Consider the following 22692-nt stretch of genomic DNA (forward strand, 5'->3'; position numbering starts at 1 on the left):
TGTCAGACTTTATTTTATGGGCTCCAAAATCACTACAGATGGTGACTGCAGCCATGAATTTAAAAGACGCTTGCTCCTTGGAAGGAAAGTTATGACCAACCTAGATAACATATTCAAAAGCAGAGACATTACTTTGCCAACAAAGGTTCGTCTAGTCAAGGCTATGGATTTTCCTGTGGTCATGTATGGATGTGAAAGTTAGACTGTGAAGAAGGCTGAGCACCGAAAAATTGATGCATTTGAGCTGTGGTGTTGGAGAAGACTCTTGAGAGTCACTTGGACTGCAAGGAGATCCAACCAGTCCATTCTGAAGATCAGCGCTGGGATTTCTTTGGAAGGAATGATGCTAAAGCTGAAACTCCAGTACTTTGGCCACCTCATGTGAAGAGTTGACTCATTGGAAAAGACTCTGATGCTGGGAGGGATTGGGGGCAGGAGAAGTGACGACAGAAGATGAGATGGCTGGACGGCATCACTGACTCGATGGACATGAGTCTCAGTGAACTCTGGGAGTTGGTGATGGACAGGGAGGACTGGCGTGCTGCGATTCATGGGGTCACAAAGAGTCGGACACGACTGAGTGACTGATCTGATCTGATTTGATGTATTAATTGCATACATAGTTCAAATAAAACCTTTTACAATCCACGGCATGATCCATGATTAAGTACAGATCAAAAGTACAGAGAAAGATATTCATTTCTCTGTTATAATGATGTGAGACTTGTGATTTTTATGGATTACCAAACAAAGGCTAGGAAGCACTTAGCAAGCATGGTATACACTAATTTCATGCCTTTTCCAGGAAGAGTTTCTAATACATTTCGAGGTTATCACAAAAGCTGTGTTTATTTCAACAGTGTCAAGTAATAATCATGACCTGTGTTGATATTATAAAGATACATCAATATTGCAGTGAACTGTCATTGTGTTCTTCTTAAAATCAGGGATATTACTATTGAACCCTTACAACCAACTTCTGCTTACTTTACAACATGGAAAGGTTAAATGATCACTTACATCATGGCAACCTCCAGATATTTCACATCAATGAAAAACACGTCCATTTAGATGGCCATTGTCCATTTTACAGTGTGGTATCCTTCATCTTCTAATGGAGGATAGATAGAAATGGTTGCAACACAATATAAAAAGGCTAATCTTTAATAAACCATCAAAAATCTATGTCTGCAAACACACTAGAAACAAAGCATAGTATGGATGGTTTGAGTGCTTAATAACATTCACTTCAAATAATCTCAAATCACATCATTATTAACAAGCATACATACATTACTAAGAATTGTAACTTTCTAACCATCAACCTTCATCTCATGATTTATGCTAATATATCCACTTTCCATGTGTTGTAACTATGGAGTACTCCCTACAGTCATTCTCCTTCAGAGAAACTTCGGAAAAGAGGACTGATGAAATGCCTTCTAGTATGCAGTCTCTGATATTTATTTCGATTTAACTTTTGATTGAAATAACTTTCTACATATTCGTTACATCATCTCCATAGGTTTCTCGTATAAACTCTTGTGTTTTCTGATGCACATTTAGGGAAAATCTCTTCCATCACTTGTGCCATTACTAGGGTTTCTTTCCAGTGTGTGTTCTCAGATGTTTAGTGAGATGATCACTCCGACTAAAGGCTTTGCCACATGCTGTACATTTATAAGGTCTCTCTCCAGTATGAATTCGCTGGTGTGTAGAAAGCGTTGAGTAGCGAGCAAAGGCTTTGCCACATTCAGTACATTTATAAGGTCTCTCTCCAGAGTGCACTCGCTGATGTTGAGTCAGCAATGAGTGACGATGAAAGGCTTTGTTACATTCTTTACATTTATGAGGTCTCTCTCCAGTATGAATTCGCCAGTGTTGAGTAAGTGTCGAGTTGCAAGCAAAGGCTTTGCCACATTCAACACATGAATATGGTCTCTCTCCAGTATGTATTCGCTGATGTCTAGTAAGCCTAGAACGCATAATAAAAGCCTTGCCACATTCTGTACATTGATAACGTCTATCGGCGGTATGAATTCGCTGATGATGACAAAGGTCCGAACTCGTAAAAAAGGCTTTGCCACATTCTTTATATTTGTATGGTTTCTCCCTAGTATGGATTCGATGATGTACAATTAACTTTGAATGAGAAATAAAGGTTTGGCCACACTGTGTACAATGATAAGTTTTCTCTCCAGTATGAATTTGCTGATGTTGGGTAACATGTGAGCTAAGGATAAAGGTTTTGATACGTTCTTTACATTTATAAGGCCTCTCTCCAGTATGAATTCGCTGATGATAGGTTAGACCTGAGTTTTGAATAAAGGCTTTGTTACATTCTTTACATTTATAAGGTCTCTCTCCAGTATGAATTCCCTGATGTTGGGTAAGATGTGACCGATCGATAAAGGTTTTGTTACATTCTTTACATTTATAAGGCCTCTCTCCAGTATGAATTCGCTGATGATAGGTTAGATTTGAGTAATGATTAAAGGCTTTGTTACACTCTTTACATTTATAAGGTCTCTCTCCAGTATGAATTCTCTGATGTTTAGTAAGATCTGTGCGCCGAATAAAGGCTTTGTTACACTCTTTACATGCATACGGTCTCTCCCCAGAATGAGCTCGCTGATGTTGAGTAAGAAGTGAGCGACTAAGAAAGGCTTTGTTACATTCTTTACATTTATAAGGCTTCTCTCCAGTATGAATTCGCTGATGATAGGTTAGATGTGAGGAACAGACAAAGGCTACACTACATTCTGTACATTTATAAGGTCTCTCTCCAGTATGAATTCGCTGATGTTCAGTAAGACTTGAACTGTAAGGAAAGGCTTTGCCACATTCTGTACATTTATAAGGTTTCTCTCCACTGTGAATTCGCTGATGTTGAGTAAGATGTGAACGACGGTTAAACGCTTTGCTACAATCTGTACATTTGAAAGGTTTCCTTTCTGTATGGATTTTCCTATGTTTGCTTAGATTGGATGCTTTACTAAAGACATTCCCACATATATTACACTTGTTTTCTTTCTGTGGATTCTGAACAGTCTGCTGTTGAATAAGTTCTGAAGACTGATTAGAAACCTTACCATATTCACAAGTCCTCTCTTCACTACAAGTACTCTTATTTAGAGAAAAACTTGCCATTTCATCAAAGGTATTTCCAAATGTTTTACTTTTAGAATCCTTGTTTGAAGATTCAGGTTCCTGATGTTTCATAAGTTTTGAGTCTCCTTCAACCGTATACCCAGTTTCACTGCCTGAATACCTTCTCACTCCACCATAAATACTCCTGTAATTATTGGAGCTGGAGCTCTTACTTAAGGTCTGACTCATTTTATTATACATGCAAAGCTGCTGTGTAGTAACCACATCACGATATGTACTGAACAATGATGGCTGGATGGCATCTCTTTCATTTTCATCAACATTATACATCTCGGAATGGGGAGAAAATATCTCTTGTGGGAAGAAAAATGACTCCCTGCTCATGGATCCCTCAAAGTGATTAAATTGTGAGTTTGTCCTCTCATTGTTAAATTGTAAGTATTCAGACATGGTTGAATATATGTTTAGTCGAAGCCTACCTTCAGAATTGTCTGAATGAGTATTTGCAGTAGAGACTAGATTACCTTTAAGATTGTCCATGTTCCCTTTTAGAGAACATGTATGTTTCAAAAAAGGATGGGCATCTTTTCTTAAACACTTACTCTTCTCAGCAGACGTTGAAGACTGAACTTGGTGTTTTTCCCAATTTGATGCACGTTGCTCATTTCTTTTTGCAGTAACATTAGCATTATGTATAACTGTCTCCATTTCTTTATGTCCATATAAACATCCTCTCTGTCTTTCATTTACCCTCGCATATGCCCTGTCTTTCATTAAATTTAAGTTTCCGAGGTGAAATGTTTGACATATTCCTAGGGTTGCTTTGGGGAATATATCTTCTAATGCTGGATTCTTCGGCATCAAATCCTGGGTATCTTGTGGAGACATAGCTGAAAGATACCAAATAACAAGTAATTTTCCCTGCTATTCTCAATGAATATCTTTAGAGAAAATTGATGATCACAGCTAGTTTAAAAATAAAATAGAGACTGAATGATCAAGATGCGAGAGGCTTAGGCAGATGTGGAGCTCATCTCTCTCTCCACAAATGAATGAGAAATGGAACAATTCTCACAGAGCACAGCTGAACACTAGCAAAGGCCCTTGGAAATCTGAAAACACAAGAAAGATTCCTGCTAAGCTAGGTAGGACAAAAGAGGAGAGCAGGAAGAAGGAAAAGGAAGAGAAGCAGAAGTGGGTTTGGCCTTGCAACCCTGTGGGGAGATGAAAGTGAGGAGAGGTCTCCATACCCCAGGAAGCCCCTCACTGGGGGAGCTCAGTGTGGACAGAAGGAGAGCCTCATTCTCTGTGGGAAGAAAACACAGCCACCAGCGTGTGGCAGCAGGACAGAGTGAGACCTGCACACTGGGTACTGACCTCAGCCTTGCCCATCCAGCCTTAGAGGCTTTTCCACCAATGCAGACAAGAGCTGGGTGCTGAAAGGTGGGGTCTGGAGAGCAGATTGGGGCAGACGGCTGCTGTTGGCTGTGAGGAAACAGCCTGAAGTGATGGGAGTAGGGAGGAGCTCTGCAAACGGGATGCTTGTGGTCGAAGCCTGAACCACCAGAGAGCTGAGCGCCATTGGTGAGTGACGCCCAAACAGGAAGCCTGTTCCATCCCTTGTCCCTTAGACCGGCCCCTGCTCAGCAGGGACTACGAAGAACTCCACCCATGTAGGACCCATGTAGGTCATTTGATCCCCCAGCCATGGCCTCCCCCACCGACCTCCTCCACAATCAACAGTCCCCTGTGCCCTGGGGCGGCCTCAGGATCAGAACCTGTGAGTTGGCCAAACGCACAGATGGAGCTGAAAATACAGCTGAACCCCAGGGATTAAGAAGAAAAGCTGAAACCTCTCCTGCCAGCAACACAAGCCATGGTCTTACACTCACAACCGGCTTTGTAACCTTAGCCCCTACGGAGCATCTGAATCAAATACCAGGGCTCTCTCATTCATGGCAGGTGTAGCTTTGGCAGCTGTACACTCTGTGGGCTCCCACACAAAGGGGCTGAACCAGGACAGAGCCTGAGCTGCCCCATAGCACCACAGTGGCTCCAGCTCCACGTTGAATGCAATCCCAGGACCTGACTTCACTGAATCTATGCTGGTGACCTTGTGAAAACAACATCTGAGAGACAACAGGGCCATGGGCCATCATGCCCTCACTTAGGGTGGGGCCAAGAGCAGTGCCAACACTACATAACATGAGAGCTGGCAGAATGCATGAGACGGGACAACAGAGCACACCCTGAGGTGAACATCCCCAGAAGAGTAATACTTAGTGACTTCTTTCCCAGTGGGTGTGCTCCAGTCCCAGCAGCGTGGTACCACAGATCAGAATCACAGCTAAGAATCCGATCTAGGGGCCCTATTCCACCACGCAGGGAGCAGGCACCACCAGAGACAAGGCAGTAACAACCACAGAACAAGGGGACAACAGCCCTGAATATCCCCGGTGGGCTCTGGTCACAGTTACCAGCAATCAAAGCACAGATCAAGAGAGGATAAGGCCACAAACGTCTGGACCAACCTCACCCACCAAGGGACAGATACCAGAAGGAAGACTAACTAGGTTTCTGAACCCGTCAAAACAGAGACCACAAACAGAACGCTGAACAAAATGACATGGCAAAGAAATAGGTTATAGGGGAAGAAACAAGATGAAAACCCCCAAGGACCACTGAATTAAGACGTGATAGGCAATCTAATGATTAATTCTTGCTTTTAGTCATCTTAAGTGGAGACACCAAACACTCACTTTCAGAAATCCTAGGTGCCAGTAATTTTTAATTCCACTTCTTGCCACACATGTTTCTGAGAATGGTCTATTAGATGATTCAACCTAAAAATCATAAATGATAGTGACAGAGAACTAATCAGAAACGGAGGACACAGCAAAATGTCTGAGGAAACTGAAAACAAATAAGATAAACTTAATACAGTACTAGTTTTAAGAAATTCAAAAAGAAGAGAGACTTGGAGATCAAAAGAGCAATAAAGACTAGAGATCTCTTTAAGAAAAATAGAGGTACTGGGAATATTTCATGCAAAGATGGGAACAATAAAGGACAGAAACGGGATGGATCTAAAAGAAGCAAAAGATATTAAGAGAAGGTGGCAGGAATACACGGAAGAACTATAGAAAAAAAAAAACTTAATGACCAAAATAACCACGATGATACAGTCACTCACCTAGTAACAGACATCCTGGGGTCCAAAGTCAAGTCGGCCTTAGAAGGCATGATGACCAACAAAGCTAGTGCAGGTGATGGAACTCCAGCTGAGCTATTTGAAGTTAAACGATGATAGTGCTAACGTTCTGCACTCCATAAGCCAGCAAATTTGGAAAACTCAGCAGTGGCCACAGGACGGGAAAAGGTCAGTTTTCATTCCAATCACAAAGAAAGGCAATGCCAAAGAACGCTCAAACTACTACACAATTTCCCTCATTTCAAACAATAGCAAAGGCTCAAAATTCTCCAAGCCAGGCTTTAACAGCACGTGAACTGAGAGCTTCCAGCTCTTGAAGCTGGATTTAAAAATGGCAGAGGAACCAGAGATCAAATTGCCAGCATCCCTTGGATCATATAAAAAGCAAGAGAGTTCTGGAAAAACAACTACATCTGCTGTATTGACTACACCACAGCCTTTGATTGCGTGGATCACAAGAAACTGTGGAAAATTCTTAAACAGGTGGGAACACCAGACTACATTACCTGCCTCCTGAGAAACCTGTATGCATGTCAAGAAGCAACAGTGAGAACTGGACATGTGACAATGGACTGATTCCTAATTGGGAAAGGAGTATGTCAAGGCTGTATATTGTCAGCCTGCTTATTTAATTTATATGCACAGTACATCATGTGACATACCGGGTTGGATGAAGCACAAATTGGAATCAAGATTTCAGGGAGAAATGTCCATAATCTCAGATATACAGATGATACCACCCTTATAGAAGAAAATGAAGAGGAGTTGAGGAGTCTCTTGACGAAACTGAAAGAGGGTGAAAAAGGTGGCTTCAAACTCAACCTTCAAAAAACGAAGATCATGGCACCGGTCAGATCGGTTGCATCGCAATTGGCGGGAGAAACACTGTTTCCACACTGAGAGACTTTATCTTTTGGGCTTCCTAAATCATTGTAGATGGTGACTACAGCCATGAAAGTAAAAGACCCTTCCTCCTTGGAAGAAAAGCTATGACCAACCTAGGCAGCATATTAAAAAGCAGAAACATTACTTTGCTGACAAAGGTCCATCTAGTCAAAGCCATGGTTTTTCCAGTAGTCATGTATGGATGTGAGAGCTGGACCATGAAGAAAGCTGAGCACCGAAGAATTGATGCTTTTGAACTGTGGTGTTGGAGAAGACTCTTAAGAGTCCCTTGGACCGCAAGAAGACCACACCACTCCATCCTAAAGGAAATCAGTCCTGAATATTCATTGGAAGGACACGGTGAAGCTGAAGCTCCGATACTCTGGCCACCTGATGTGAAGAACTGATCCACTGAGAAAGACCCTGATGCTAGCAAAGATTGAAGATGAGAAGAGAAGGGGACAACAGAGGATGAGATGGTTGGATGTATCGTGGACTCGATGCACATGAGTTTGAGCAGGCTCTGGGAGTTGGTGATGGACAGGGAAGCCTGACTTGCTGCAGATCATGATTGCAGACTCAGAATCGACTGAGCGACGCAACTGAACGGATATGTATAATTGATTCTCTTTGCTGTATAGGAGTACAAAATTGGAAAACAGCTATATTCCAATTAGAACTTTTAAAAACGATGTCTTTATATAATTTAAAAATTGTCATAGTTTGAATCAACCGAGAACAATATAGTGCAAAATGTGCTAAGATTTTATGTCAATTTATTTTAAAATTCTTGACTTAACAGAATAACATATTTAATACATTTGAATCAGTTCTAATGAGGTGGATGAAACTGGAGCCTATTATACAGAGTGAAGTAAGCTAGAAAGAAAAACACCAATAGGGTATACTAATGCATATATATGGAATTTAGAAAGATGGTAACAATAACCCTGTATAGGAGACAGCAAAAGAGACACTGATGTATAGAACAGTGTTTTGGACTCTGTGGGAGAGGGAGAGGGTGGGATGATTTGGGAGAATGTCATTTAAATACGTATAATATCATATATGAAAAGAGTCGCCAGTCCAAGTTCGATGCACGATACTGGATGCTTGGGGCTGGTGCACTGGGATGACCCAGAGGGATGGTATGGGGAGGGAGGAGGGAGGAGGGTTCAGGATGGGGAACACGTGTATATCTGTGGCGGATTCATTTCGATATTTGGCAAAACCAATACAATATTGTAAAGTTTAAAAATAAAATAAAATAAAAAAAAGAATAACGTATTTTAACATGTTAGAATTGGGGCAAATACACTACAGATATTTAATATAAGATCATATAAGGAAAAGAGAAACTTTGAAGTCAACTTGAGATGTGCATTCTTTCATTGTCACGAGGTTTTGCTTTCAGCAGTGAAAAATTACTTGAATTTGAAATGTATTTAGAAGGTCCAATGTGTTGCTCCAAAATTGATTTTTCTGGGCTCCAAAATCACTGCAGATGGTGATTGCAGCCATGACATTAAAAGACGCTTACTCCTTGGAAGGAAAGTTATGACCAACCTAGATGCTGCCGCTGCTGCTAAGTCGCTTCAGTCGTGTCCGATTCTGTGCGACCCCACAGACGGCAGCCCACCAGACTTCCCCGTCCCTGGGATTCCCCGGGCAAGAACACTGGAGTGGGTTGCCATTTCCTTCACCAATGCATAAAGTGAAAATTGAAGTGAAGTCGCTCAGTCGTGTCTGACTCTAGCGACCCCATGGACTGCAGCCTACCAGGCTTCTCCGTCCATGGGATTTTCCAGGCAAGAGTACTGGAGTGGGTTGCCACTGCCTTCTCCGGCCAACCTAGACAGCATATTCAAAAGCAGAGACATTACTTTGCCAACAAAGATTCGTCTACTTAAGGCTATGGCTTTTCCTGTGGTCAGGTATGGATGTCAGAGTTGGACTGTGAAGAAGGCTGAGCGCCGAAGAATTGATGCTTTTGAACTGTGGTGTTGGGGAAGACTCTTGAGAGTCCCTTGGACTGCAAAGACATCCAACCAGTCCATTCTGAAAGAGACCACCACTGGAATTTCTTTGGAAGGAATGATGCTAAAGCTGAAACTCCAGTACTTTGGCCACCTCATGCGAAGAGTTGACACATTGAAAAAGACTCTGATGCTGGGAAGGATTGAGGGCAAGAGGAGAAGGGGACGACAGAGGATGAGATGGCTGGATGGGATCACTGACTCGATGGATGTGAGTCTGAGTGAACACTGGGAGTTGGTCGTGGACAGGGAGGCCTGGCATGCTGCGATTCATGGGGTCGCAAAGGGTCGAACATGACTGAGCGACTGATCTGATCTGATCTGATCTGATGTGTCGCTCCCAGTGGATAGGAAATTATAAACCAGAGAACAAAAACCCATCCCCAGTATCGCTAGAAGTTTGGCAGTTTGTCTACCAATCCACACACATTTCTGTCTAGAGGTAGAAGGAAACTTTAAAAGGACTCTCATACAGTTACTCAGAAATCGGCAGAGTTTTCCTAGGGCCCCCAAGAAATCGAAAAACAATGAATGAATGCAGTTTGTCACAAGCCAAGAGGAGACTTGTAGTTCACACTGTGATGGAAAAAGCAATCACTGGAGATAAATTCACGAATGATTTAAGAGACAGAATGGGGCAGGTGATACATTTCTATACAGTAGCAAACACAAACCCAGGTTTCTGAAAACCATTTTCACTGAAGCAAATCTTCCAAAACCATGTGATGAAGGATGAGTTCCTCGCTGCTCCTTGTGTGAAATTAAGAGAGGGTGCAGCTATTTAATACCACAGAACTTACACAATTACCATGAACCTAGAAGGAAGGAGGCAGAGTATATCAAGGAAGAAAAACGTCACCAGAATAACGAATCATCATGAATCATCCCCTTTCTATCTAAACTCACAAATACCCATTTTGGCCCTAGAAAGCAGAGATCTGAAACTACGGTGGGAAGCAGAAAATTTCAGAAGACATTCCTGACATGACGGAACTAAAACCCAGTGGGTAGATAAGGGATTCTGGAAGGCAGTTGTCCTCACCCAAGGAGGCCAGGTTCCCGTAGTTCTCTAACATCACGTCTCTGTACAATTCCCGCTGACCGAGGTCCAGGCATTCCCACTCCTCTTGAGTGAAGTCTATGGCCACATCCTGGAACGTCAGCCATCCCTGAAATACAAAGTGCAGATACCAATAGGCCGTGGGAAGTCTTCCTAATGTGATCCAAGATGAAAACGGCAAGTTGAGAGTCCTGGTCGAGATTTAGTGGCTTCGCTGGTATTATACAATATATTTTTTACACAGTACTCCTTTCTACCCAATTTCTAATGTGAACAAAAGAGGATGAGTGATGATCCACAAGCCATTAGAGAAACTACTCTCATCTGAAAGAGCAATTATAGAATAATCAGGGCAGTATGAGCATATTTATTCTTCAGTGTTCTACTCGTGTAACGCAGTATAAATGTTTATCAAAGAAATAGGACTTTTTTTTTTAATGCATTCTGAACCAAGAGTTCTGAAGTGGGGCCAAATCGCCACATTTTTAGCAAGGTTATTTGAGTTAGTAATGTTGAAAATTCTGCTCGATGAATGAGGATTTTGAACCCCAATGAAACAGAAAACTAAGGTAAGAATTCATACTTAAGTTGGAACTTTGTTTTACACACTTCAACAGGTCTAATAGGATAGTAACCTTTCTTGTGGCCTGGGGTTGTGTTGGAAAAGAATTTCCAGACTTGAGACAAAATGAGAGGGAAGTAAAATTTATTAGAATGGGGGACGCTGTTAGAAGAGCAGGCCAGCGCAAATGAGAACGGATGTTGGGCAGGGGTCCTTAGTCCACTCATAGCCAGGGTACAAGGAATGGGATAGGGGTCTTGCGGATCATTTGCTGAATGGATGAGGCACCTATACTGGGTGGGGGAAGAGTAAGAAAAACAATTTCTGCTTATGGGGTAGGAGGAGAGACTGTTTATACTGCTCAGGAGGACCTGAAATCCATCAACAGTTACAACATGGGGGAGGGAACGATGCTAAGGGTCTTGTTTTTTCGTTCCTGCATTCCAAGACCCTCTTCTGTTTTATCTGATCTTTAGTCCCTGTGTCACCATGTATCTCCCTCTTTCTTTTTATGGCCAATTTTTTGGCCCTTGTTGATACCTTGGTCACGTCTTACTATCTACCCATTTCCCTTCTCACACATTTGGGAATCCAGTTTCAAGGAAAAGAGGGCAAAGACCACTCTGGCTTCTTCAGGCTGAACAGAGGGCCATGGGGCTCTGGGTTCCCTTTGTCTACTCTGTCAGGGAGCATTTATGGAGGGAGATGAGAGTCCATGGAATGATAAGGTGACTTGTTTCAGCATTGTCTAGGTGTTAGTCAGGGAATATTCTTGCAGGACCACTTGGAAACTTGTTGTATTTTAGAAGAAACAAACTTTACAAGAAAGTTAAAGGTACATGGCCCAAAGATGAAGAGAAGTAGAAAAGCTGCTCAGTGGCTAGCCAGGAAAACCAGGACTGGACATTGGTTCGTGACATTAGTGTTTCTCTAGGTACGAGAAGCCTGCATTGGGGCTCAGAAAATCTTTACCTGAAAACATCTCCCTCTCGGAAGGCCAGTTCTGGGTTTTTCCCAGAGCAGAGTGCCTTATTTCTGATCTCCACTCTGAACTCCTTTTGCAGGGTGTTGAATGTCAGGAGCTTACAGTAATCATGATGTCAGCTTTGTAGAGAAAGCTGGCAGAGTCCAGTCAGCAGAGTCCCTTCATAGCCACATATTTGACCATGCTCTGGGGGCATTTCTTGGCCATTGTGTCCTGCGGCACTGGGTAGGCTCATTCCCAGGTCTAGGGAAGGATCCATTGATAGGCCACTCAATGTGCTGTTTCTAGAGCGGGCCTTGTGAGTAGCAAAATCTCTGGACCATACCTGTCTAAGTAGCCTCTTGGTCCAGGAAAATATTCCCTTTTCTTCCTTCTTCCCATATCTAGAGTTACATTATTACAATCATTGAGAGCATGTGGAGCTGCATATCAGCATTTTATCACAGGCTCAGCCACACATTGAGTAACATAAGAATCAATCCTCTGAAACAAGCAACATAGAAAATAATATAGCTAGAGCTAGCAATTATTAGTCAGGACTAAGTAAGAAGGAAAGGTCAAGAACTTTCATTAGGTAGAGCCCAGTATACTCCAGGTCATCTGACTTTTCTTGTTAAATGACTAGCCAGATGGTAATCTCCTGGTTGTATATCACGGAGCATCTATTCTTTATCTGAAGATTGCTTACTGAGATTAGCTTTAGAAACAAATTTAGAGTATCCTTTTTAATAACACAATTAAATCTTTTAGAAATATAACAGAAGAAGGAACTATCTCAGAAGTGAATCATAGTGAACACTAGACTTTAGTTAACAAAACTAGAAACTGACTTTAGCAATGAAAAAAAAGTTAATATTCAGTGAAACATAATTTTTTCATTATGAGGGCATTAACCCTGTAGCCCGGGAAGGCTTTAACCCGTCATATAGAAATGAGGTTTGTCAGGGAGCCGGGAAAAGCCAGGCAGCCATGTTGGATTTCCCATAGCCCTGACTCTTTGATTTACAGCTATTGTTCACCCATTTTTAATTCCCTGATTGACAAGCAGACCATGGCCATGTTTTAAGGACATCAGGATGGCAAACGTCTAAGCAAGAGGGGTTATTTTTGTAGAAGAAGAATCAGCTTTGTCTACATGTACCATAATCTTAAGGAATGCTTATTCACTTTACCAAAGTAAAAAAAAAGATTTTAAAAATGAATATAAATCCCTTAAAGGGAAAGAAATTCATAATCTCTTATTGAAAGCTGCATTCTAAGAAAACTTTGTTCTATTAACATAGAGATTCAACTAAATTCCAGTCTGACTTGTTTATTGGTTGACCTTAGAAAAATCTTTTCCGTAAATCATGAAGTCGCAGTATTCTTACAAAGGCACCAGAGTGAAACCATAGAAGGCATGTTTAAATCTGATTAAACTGCAGTTGACAGTGTACCTGGTCACTGCTGTGACTTGTAACACGTTCACTGGATAAGTAGAATTATAGTTGACCACATTTTATTAGGGCATATCAGATCTATGGTGACTTCCCTGGTGGCCCAGCAGCTAAGACTCTGAACTCCCAAGGCAGGGGACCCAGGTTCGAACCCTGGTTGGGCAACTAGATCCTGCATGCTGCAACTAAGATCTGGCGCGGCCAAATAAATAAATATTTGGGCTTCCCTGGTGGTTCAGATGGTAAAGCATCTGCCCACAATGAGGGAGACCTGGGTTCGATTCCTGGGTTGGGAAGGTCGCCTGGAGAAGGAAATGGCAATCCATTCTAGAACTCTTGCCTGGAAAATCCCATGGACCGAGGAGCCTGATAGGCTACACCCCATGGGGTCGCAAAGAGTTGGACATGACTGGGCGACTTCACTTCACTTCACAGATCTATATGAACTCACATAATTTTAAGATGTCTATATTAGTAACATCCACCATACAGCATAATCTGAGATTTATCACCCCTTCAACAGTACTTCCCATGTAATTTAACATGTCCAATGAACCCAGGTAGTTTAATAGTTCCCTGGGATGTCTCAGGGGCCCTCTGAAGCATTCCAAAGCCAGCTAGAAATCAAGTTATTTAGGAAGTTTTGTGGACAAATTTCAAAAGGGGTTATAATACTCAGTCAGATACAATCATATAGATCACTGGGAGACTATATTCACTTAGCCAAAGTAATGAAGATTCAAAGGTAAACAGAACACATCCCTTCAGAGGTAAAGAAACTTAAAATCCAGTATCAAAGGCAGCTCAACATCTCAAGAAAACTTGTATTTATGCACAAAACTCTTCCCTTGGCGTCCACTTTCCATAAAATATTCTTATCACTTTCTGTACCCATGACTTTGTTCTCCTATCCTGAAACAGCCATCTGTAAGTCAGATCTATTTCCTTTTCCCTTCATAAAATGTAATTTCATCCCTCATACCTTCTTTAGTGAAAATACACATCCTACTTTCTTTAAGCAACCAAGAACTTAAGCATTCTATAGATTGGTGAACATAAATACCCGTGATAATTTTTATAAAAACATTTCTAGAGAACATCTCAGGATGGCATCAAGCATTATTCATGAATAGTCCAAAATCTCTACTTTCTCTGTAAGAGGAAGTTAATCCTCAGTGATGAATGTTTCAGGATCTTATTTTATTTGGAAATGACCTAGCTAGTAAATAAACTTCCATCACTTAGTGTAGCACAGCCCCAGAAATTCAGGTTACCAAAATTTAGAGAATGTTTTAGACAGACATTTTTAAATATAATTATTCTTAAAAGAGTTTCTCTGAAAGCTCGTATCTTTTTTACATTTCCTTTGAGGTTTTTTCTCTTTTTTTCTTTTCCTTTACTAGAGGTACTTTGCTTCTAAGTCACTTCAGTCCTGTCCAACTCTGTGCGACCCCATAGACGGCAGCCCACCACGGTCACCCGTCCCTGGGATTCTCCAGGCAAGAACACTGGAGTGGGTTGCCATTTCCTTCGCCAATGCAGGAAGGTGAAAAGTGAAAGTGAAGTCGCTCAGTCGTGTCTGACTTTTAGAGACACCATAGACGGCAGCCTACCAGGCTCCTCCATCCATGGGATTTTCCAGGCAAGTATACTGGAGTGGGGTGCCATTGCCTTCTCCGAGAGGTACTTTGCTGGTTGACAAACTTGTAACAGATATAAAAAATATTAAAATATATTTAACTTATAATAAACCTAGGCACAATGAAAATACTGTGCCTAATGACTCTTAGACATATCTACATCAGATTAGCAAACAAACACTAATACTGGATATTTAATATTGAGTATTTCCCAGTTCACGAGAATATGAAATTCATTTAGTTTAATTTCTCCTGTAGTTAGAATTGTCTGATTTCTAAGTGTTTCCTTTCTTTTAGGCCAATTAAATTAGAACTCATTTACAACTTCAGCATTAAAAAAAAAAAAACAAGAGTGCATACTGAGATATACATAAATTCAGACAATAGACAGAGATCTCATAGTTTCCTGCCTGAGATTTAAAATGTCTCTTTGACCCTCTTTTTTGTTTGCTTGTTTGTTTGTTTGGCTTGAAGTTCTGATTTGCCCAAGGGTGAGTCAGGTCTAAGGCAAAGTGGGCAGTGTTTTTCAAGGACAGGGAAAGGGGTAACTTCAAGCTTTTCCCTAGGCAGGCCTTTTAACAAGCTAGTTGTTTGTAAATGCATATGCAAAAAGAGCCAGTTTTGCAGTTTCCAAGGGAAAGAAAATTTCATTTTAACCAGTTTTCTCCAGTCTAAAGACTATCAGGGCCATCTTGTGTCAAAAAGACATCTTCCCTTTCTGTAGTCTTAGTTTTATAGCTAAAATATAGACGAACTAATGCTCCAATTGTCTCTGATCTTTCAGCTGATAAAATTTTGGACTGCCCCTCTGGTGGGAAGTGATGTCTTTGGCCCATCAGAAGAATCTGAAGGGTTAAGGGAATTTGCAGGAGTGGGGGAAGCTTGGTCCTTCCCAGGCCTGAGAAACAGGAGTAGTCAGAAGGGAATTTTTTAGGATGTTCAGGAGTGGGGGAAGCTTGGTTCCCTCTCCACCTGAGAGATCAGCTTCCTTAGAAGGGGATTCTTTAGAATGTTAGGGCAGTTTTTGATCCTTCAGGCTTTTGAATGTAGAAGAAAGAGCTGGACCAAAGGGAACCTCAGAATCCTTTCCCAGAGATCCTGTGGATATGAAAGGCTGAGTAGGGGTCATCTAGGAAATCTGATGGAGAGACACACAGAGGGACAGGAGACAGGAGGCAACAGAACAGGAGGAAATTCTGAGTCCTTTCCCGTCTTTTGGCAAAACCTAGTGTGCCACTCAGAGGACATTTTTGGGGGTCCCCCATTTGTATTGGAGCCAGGCCTTTTGGAGGGTCAAAATTTTCCAGTTTCTGACAATGTAGCCAAGGCTTGAGTATGAGAGAGCCTCCTAGGATATAACAGAAACCACTCTTCGCCTACCTACCATAGAATGGGAGTACTGAGAGGCACTGGCTGACAGAAAGGCGTGCCTTTTTCCCCAGTGGTCTCTCCGAGTGACTGATGGCACAGAATGGTCGAGTGACCCAACAGTCGAGTCCCACAGTGAAAGGTGACCACTGAGAACCCTGCAGCTAAGCCACCAGGTGACACGCGCAGATAAAGACAGAGATTCCCTGCAGCAACCAGGTGACTCACCATTTGGTGATTCCCTGAAAAGAGAAGGCACTCTTGGGATGGCTCAGAGGCAACACCCAGGCTCCTGTAAATCAGTCCGGACCAAAAGGGAAAGAAGTGAAAGCGACAGGGAAGAAGGCTGAGGAATCGGCTGTAGAATATATCCGGGAGGCGGTGGCCAGGTGACAATGGTCTCTGTTTTGCCTCAACTACTATGTTCCTGACACGGTGGACGGAAGTTGTCATGCTGGGGGTGGATGCCCTTGAAACAACTCAAAATCAGTAATGGTGCTCTCATACCTTTTGGCACATATTTTATCAAACAGCCATTAAATAGCAGAGCTTAAACTTTACTTCAGTTTATTTACTTTAGCTTTTAACTAATAAAATTTTAACTAATGACAGATTCACAGAGACAGCTCTAAGAAAAGGTGAGAGAAGATTTTGTAACTGTAAAGAATACTAAAGACAAGAAAAGTTGCATTCACTCAGTCATGTCCAATTCTTGTGACCCCATAGATTCTAACTTGCCAGGTTCCTTTGTCCAAGAAATTCCCAAGCAGTAATACTGGACAGGGTAGTCATTGCCTTCCACAGAGTTCTTCAAAAAAACTAACCAAAAAAAAAAAAAAAAAGATGAAGGAGAAGAAGAAGAAAAGAAAATTGATCAAGTCATGCTAATATTTTGATACATACAGTCCAGTTCAGTTCAGTCGCTCAATCGTGTCCACCTCTTCAGGATCCCACAGACCATAGCATGCCAGGCTTCCCTGTCAATCACCAACTCCTGGAGCCTAGTCAAACTCATCTCCACTGAGTACAGACATACACTCAAATAGGGGTATATACTCATTAGGAGGAAGAGAGAAAAAAGTTTCCTGTCACTAAACTCACGTAATTATGAATGGATTAAAAATGTGCTGTAGTTTTAATACATTTTAAAATACAGCAATGAGCTCTATTTTAAATTTTAATACAGTTGAGCATAGATTAGGACTAATAAGATTCTTGTAAACATTTTGGAAAATACAAAGCTGTGATGAGACTCTGTGATGTGAGCATGGAGTGTACTGGAAAAGAGCGGGCCTGGGCTTGGGATGAAAACCGCCACTCCCCAAACCAGTATCTCTGCTAAACACATGTGAGTGTTCAAATCAAATGGAGAAAAACAAATTCATAGCATGGGAATCTCACAGAAACACCTAAACCGATGAACATGAGTCATGGAGTAAGAAGTACATGGAAGAATGCATTATCATTGCATGAGTATTTTGGCACTATTATGGAAACTATGATCTCAATCTATCATTAAAACATATTAGTATGGGCAGTTCGTGATGATCCAGTGACTAAGACTCTGAGATCCCAATGCACAGAGCTCTGATTCTTTCCCTGATCAGGAAACTGGATCCCACACGTTGTAGCTAAGAGTTTACATGTCACAATCAAAGAACCTGAAAATTACGAGGATGACTGAAGATCCTACCTCCCACAATGAAGGCCCAGTGCAGCCGAATAAATAAAGATTTTTAAAATGTGTCATAAGCAAATTTCACTTCATATATGCCTTTCCCGATCTGTGGCCTAATTTCGGAAGGGCTGATGCTAAAGCTGAAATTCCAGTAGTTTGGCCACCGCATGTGAAGAGTTGAATCATTGGAAAAGACCGATGCTGGGAGGATTGGGGGCAGGAGGAGAAGGGGACGACAGAGGATGAGATGGCTGGATGACATCACCGGCTCCATGGACATGAGTTTGGGTGAATTCCGGGAGTTGGTGATGGACAGGGAGGCCTGGCGTGCTTAGATTCATGGCGTCGCAAAGAGTCCGACTCGACTGAGCGACTGAACTGCACTCAAGTGAACTGAACTACATTTAAGTAGCTAGTTTCCCTTATCGATAGAGCGCAGTCTCTGCAACGTTTTAATTTCTGAAACTTTTCTGAAGAACTGTGGACCACTGAGTTCACTCGATAAGGACAATCTGTAACTCCGGTTCTAATGAGCTGAAGCTGCATCCATATGTAAACTCATCACAGCATTTCCCCTACTTCACCATGATCCTAACACCAGACCACATCCCAGTGGGAATCTCTGGTACCAGTGCTTCCCCGTGTTGATCTCACACAAACGGCATATAGTGAACAACTCAACGTCACTAATTCATTTTGAGAATTCATCATGCTCTAGAGAAAGCTGGGATACAGACAATGGATAGCAGGCTCTGGGATTTAACAGAGAAGTTAATCTAAAGACCAGTTCTTCACTATTTTAAGAAAAAAAGGGAAAAATAAGAAGAAGGCCACACCCAATCCCCCAGGGAGAAAACTTAGACTCAGAGAACTAAAGGTTTGCAGGTTCTCAGTCCAGGCATTTCAGGAGGAAAAGCAGACACATTCCCAGACCCGGGACAGGACATTTACCTGAGAAGCTGCCATTTCCTCCTCTTCTTCCTGCTGCCGTGAGTCTTTCCTGGGGATGTTATTTCAAAAACGCACATCCACAGGTTGAGAAAACACCTTCGAAGGCATCCACACAGCTGTTTCACCTGCAACCGATAAAGTGAAACTGAAGAAAGAACCTTCTTGTTTCCCCCGCCGTGTTCGGAGCCTTTTTTTGGCTTCCCCTGTTCCTGATCTGTAGGCCGCAATCAAGACTAATCTGATATGCTAATCACATTTTGTGTTTGGTGCTTACCTGTGGTGATTTCTCTTTGCAGACCACCCCCGAGAGCTCTCCTTTCTTTTTGCATTACAGAGAACAGGTCACAGTACAATTCACGGGAGACTGTGGACCTGACCACTGGGCTAGCTGACACACATTATGAGGGGTTTTGAAACCTGGCGGGTGAAGAACCGCATTTAGGAGCCCTGCGCTGCAGCCTCACACTCCGCACTCCTGAGACCTTTCTGGAGCTGAGGATTAGGGCGGGAACTTGGAGAAAGAAAGGTTGCAGGGCTGCTTGCCTGGGGAAGGGCTCTTTCTAGGATGGGTGTGGCCCACCACCGCCTCTGCCTGTGCCCTTGGGGGAGGGGTGGTGGGGAATGCGTGCTTGGCGGGAATCACCTGGGGGCCTTGGGTTCCTGCAAAGCTTTGTTCTCAGAACTCTTGCCAAAGATTCCTTGCCTTTAGCGTGCCAAGTCTGACTCTTTGCCGCCCCATAAACTGTAGCCCGCCTGGCTCTTTTGCCAATGGAGATTCTCCAGGAAAGAATACAGGAATGGGTTCCATGCCTTCCTCTGGGAGATCTTCCTGATCCAGGAATTGAACTCACCACTCTGGTGTATCCTGCATTGCCAAGCGGTTCTTGACCGCTAGTGCCACTTTGGAAGCCACAGGATGCCCTGAATAATTAGGGTTTTTCACTACACTCTGCAGCCTGAGGAAACATGTTTTCACAAAATGATTTGCACTGTGACCAGCTGTCTGCAGGCAAGGGACCTCCAACTTCAGAGACCAGGAGGCTGAAAGTGTTTCCATTGTTGCCAAAACCAAACACCGCACTCGGAGAGTTGGAGAACTCAGGTTTATTATGCGGGCGGGCCCCGAGAACTTAACAGTCCCAGCTCTGAGCCCAAAACAAAGGGGTTACAGAGTTTTTATACTTCGACAGACATGATTAAGAGAGTTTGAGATTTGCAGGGGCTAGGGCAATTGCAAAGAACAGGACTAGGGTGAGTGAGATAAATTCCAGTTCCTAGTATTCTGAGTCCCCACTTTTTGAGACCTATGTGATTAAGACTTTGCAAAGAGCAAACTGAGTTACAGAGGCAGAAGGAGCAGGAAGTTATGTAAAAATTTGACATTTTCCTCTTCATTGCCCTCTCTTGATGCTTCTATCACTCATTGCAGAAAGCATCATCTCATGTTCGATAGGATATTCAGAGCTCCGGGTCAGTTAGGAGACTATATTCAGCTATTAACATTTGCAACTTTCTGGATTCGAGAGGTTATGAACTGGTAATATCTCTGAGAATACAAGGGGCAAACAAAAGCACCTCTAAGAACATGAAGAGAGGACAGGTTAAAGGGAGAAGCCACAATGCCCAGCTCCAGATATTGTTCCAATTACTTCAGGAATTTTCTAGTTCCTCTCTGCTTTTCATGATTCATTCCCTTAGCTGTTAGGCCATGTCTCTTACTATTCTTAATTGGTTTATATAAAAGCAGCATTCTTCATTCAAGAAGAGGCAGAGGCCTGCCTTTTCAGCTGTCAATAGGTCTAGCCCTCTCCTATTCTGTAAAGCCACCTCAGCCAAAGAATCTCGCTGGTCCTGTAAGGCCACTAAAGATGTGGCTGCTCTCTCAGTGTCGTCTGTGCGTTGTCGCCACGCGTTCTGGGAAATGAACTCACTCAGAAAGACAATGCAGATAGTGTAGTGCAGTTTATTACACCGGAAGGCTCAAGGCAGAGTCTCCTCTTAGCCAAGCACCCCGACCAGTTTTTGTGAAAGCCTTACATACCCTATGTGTATAAGGTTCCCTGAAACTAGTCTGAACAAAGGAAAAAGAAAGATACAATCAAAGTTAACCCGCAATCATATGCCTTAAGCCTAGGTAGTTAACAGTCAACAATTATCAGTAAGCCTGTGGTCATAGCCCAGTAAGGATAATAGAACGTATGATTCTATTCAGTTACACAGAAAATTAGGACATTCTTTTAGGCCACAGAGAGCCCTGGGCCTCTTCCTTCCAGGGGGCCTGGTTTTCTAGTGGATATTTCATTTCCATAGATACTGGGCATATAGCTCAAGGTCCACAGTCCAGCCCAAGATGGAGTCCTGCTTTCAAGATAGAGCGTGTTCTGTTTCCTCCTTCATGTGAAGTCCTTGGATAGTATATGGGAGAAGGTGAGTGATGAAGCAATCCTCCTGTTCCAATACTTATCCCAGCCAAAATTTTGGAACCAAACTAGGGGATAAACTGGATGGGTCTTTTTGACTGCACGTGTGCTGTCAGAGGTACGGTGAGAGTCTGGTTGTTAGGGCCAATATTCATCAGGGGAGTGAGGAAAGCTAAGGTGCAGATACCCATCCATTGATTGGTAGACATAAGTAAGCATCTGTCCCACAAACCAAGAAAAGGCCTTGATGGGGGCGGCACCATATTGTGTCTGTGGGAAGATGAGTGGGCCACTCACCTTTTACAGTTTGATTACTTTCGTCCCTGGCTAAATTGATTACAGCTTCAGTTCTTCATCATTTGTAAATTATCTGGAGCCTTTTGAGTTAACTCAATGGCCCTTAAGACTAGCCCTTTTAAGGGTGGATCTATAAGAGTTCCCATGGCTGTTGCAAAATTTCATGGTACTGCTGTAGCTAAATACTGTGGAGCTCCTAAGGATAAGCAAAGCCTGCAATCCCTGCCAGCTGGGGGTTGGTGTCCTTCAGAAGGTGATGAGTTGCGTTGAGAACCTGGTACAGAAGAAGGTCTAAGGGGGGGTTAACTCTGTAACCTCGGTCATACTGCCAACAGGCAGAGGCTGATTTTTAAGGGCAAAGTTGGTTCGTGTTTCATTTGTCTGCATTATTGTCCCTGTCCAGTAGGTTTTTCCATTTATTTGTCCGACAGACAGCTGTTCTGTGTTGTAACATCTACGGGGCATTTGGGGTAGACGGAGGCCCAGGAGCATGATGGCAATGCCATGGTGTAGGGATGCCACCTGGGGTTTGGATCCTCTGGTGGGGAAAAGGCAGCGGCAGTGGCGGACATAACTGAGAAACATTTTTGGCACCAGGACCCTGGATATACATCACCTGATCAGAAAGGCAGTACGTGATCAGCCTATAGGATAGGCTATCTATACATTGTTCTAGCTGATGGTTGAATAGGCGATTTTCCAAGGGTGGACTGTAATGTTGACAGGTGCCTGATGGATAAGGAACGGCTCCATTTGTTACGCCAAGGGACAGCAAAGGGCTCCAAAGCAGCCTGCACAAAGCAGGTGACTGGCCCTAGCAAAAGGTTTTCTCCCCATCTTTGGGTGGTCAGCACTACAGCAGCGGAGCCTATCGTGAAGGGGGGTCAGCTATACTGGGAGCAATTTAGACAGTAGGGAGAATGGATCATAAGAAGCATCTGACTAGAATGAAGCTCGCCACTACAGTGAGGTAACACACAGCTAACCGCAGCTTCTGACCCAAATCCTACACTTGCGCTGTGACTGAAGCTAGTCCTGTAGTGAAAAGCACA

General features: G+C 42.8%; 1 protein-coding gene across 5 annotated transcripts; it reads right to left on the reverse strand.

The window, feature by feature from the left end:
• Positions 1 to 583: 583 nt before the first annotated feature.
• On the reverse strand, positions 584 to 19541 carry LOC129632371 (zinc finger protein 345-like). Of its 5 annotated transcripts, XM_055553921.1 has the most exons (5): positions 19198 to 19524; positions 18924 to 19048; positions 10286 to 10412; positions 5871 to 5954; positions 584 to 4001 (listed from the first exon to the last, which is right to left on the reverse strand). In XM_055553921.1, the coding sequence occupies exon 5, from the start codon at positions 3997 to 3999 to the stop codon at positions 1597 to 1599; it is 2403 nt and encodes an 800-aa protein (XP_055409896.1). In that variant the 5' UTR covers positions 4000 to 4001; positions 5871 to 5954; positions 10286 to 10412; positions 18924 to 19048; positions 19198 to 19524; the 3' UTR covers positions 584 to 1596. The 5 variants fall into 5 exon arrangements, 4 of the variants coding, with proteins under 4 accessions (XP_055409896.1, XP_055409894.1, XP_055409898.1 ...); XM_055553919.1 differs by lacking the exon at positions 5871 to 5954; XR_008704481.1 differs by lacking the exons at positions 584 to 4001; positions 5871 to 5954 and adding an exon at positions 9320 to 10058 and having other exon boundaries at positions 19198 to 19541.
• Between the last annotated feature and the right edge of the window lie 3151 nt (positions 19542 to 22692).

This window comes from Bubalus kerabau, chromosome 17 (genome assembly GCF_029407905.1).
Source record: "Bubalus kerabau isolate K-KA32 ecotype Philippines breed swamp buffalo chromosome 17, PCC_UOA_SB_1v2, whole genome shotgun sequence".
NCBI classification, from domain to species: domain Eukaryota; kingdom Metazoa; phylum Chordata; class Mammalia; order Artiodactyla; family Bovidae; genus Bubalus; species Bubalus kerabau.

Coding starts and splice junctions, on each gene's coding strand:
- LOC129632371 (XM_055553919.1), bottom strand. Junction 4,002..10,285: donor CGGGAACCTGGCCTCCTTGG/GTGAGGACAACT, acceptor GGTATCTTTCAG/CTATGTCTCCACAAGATACC.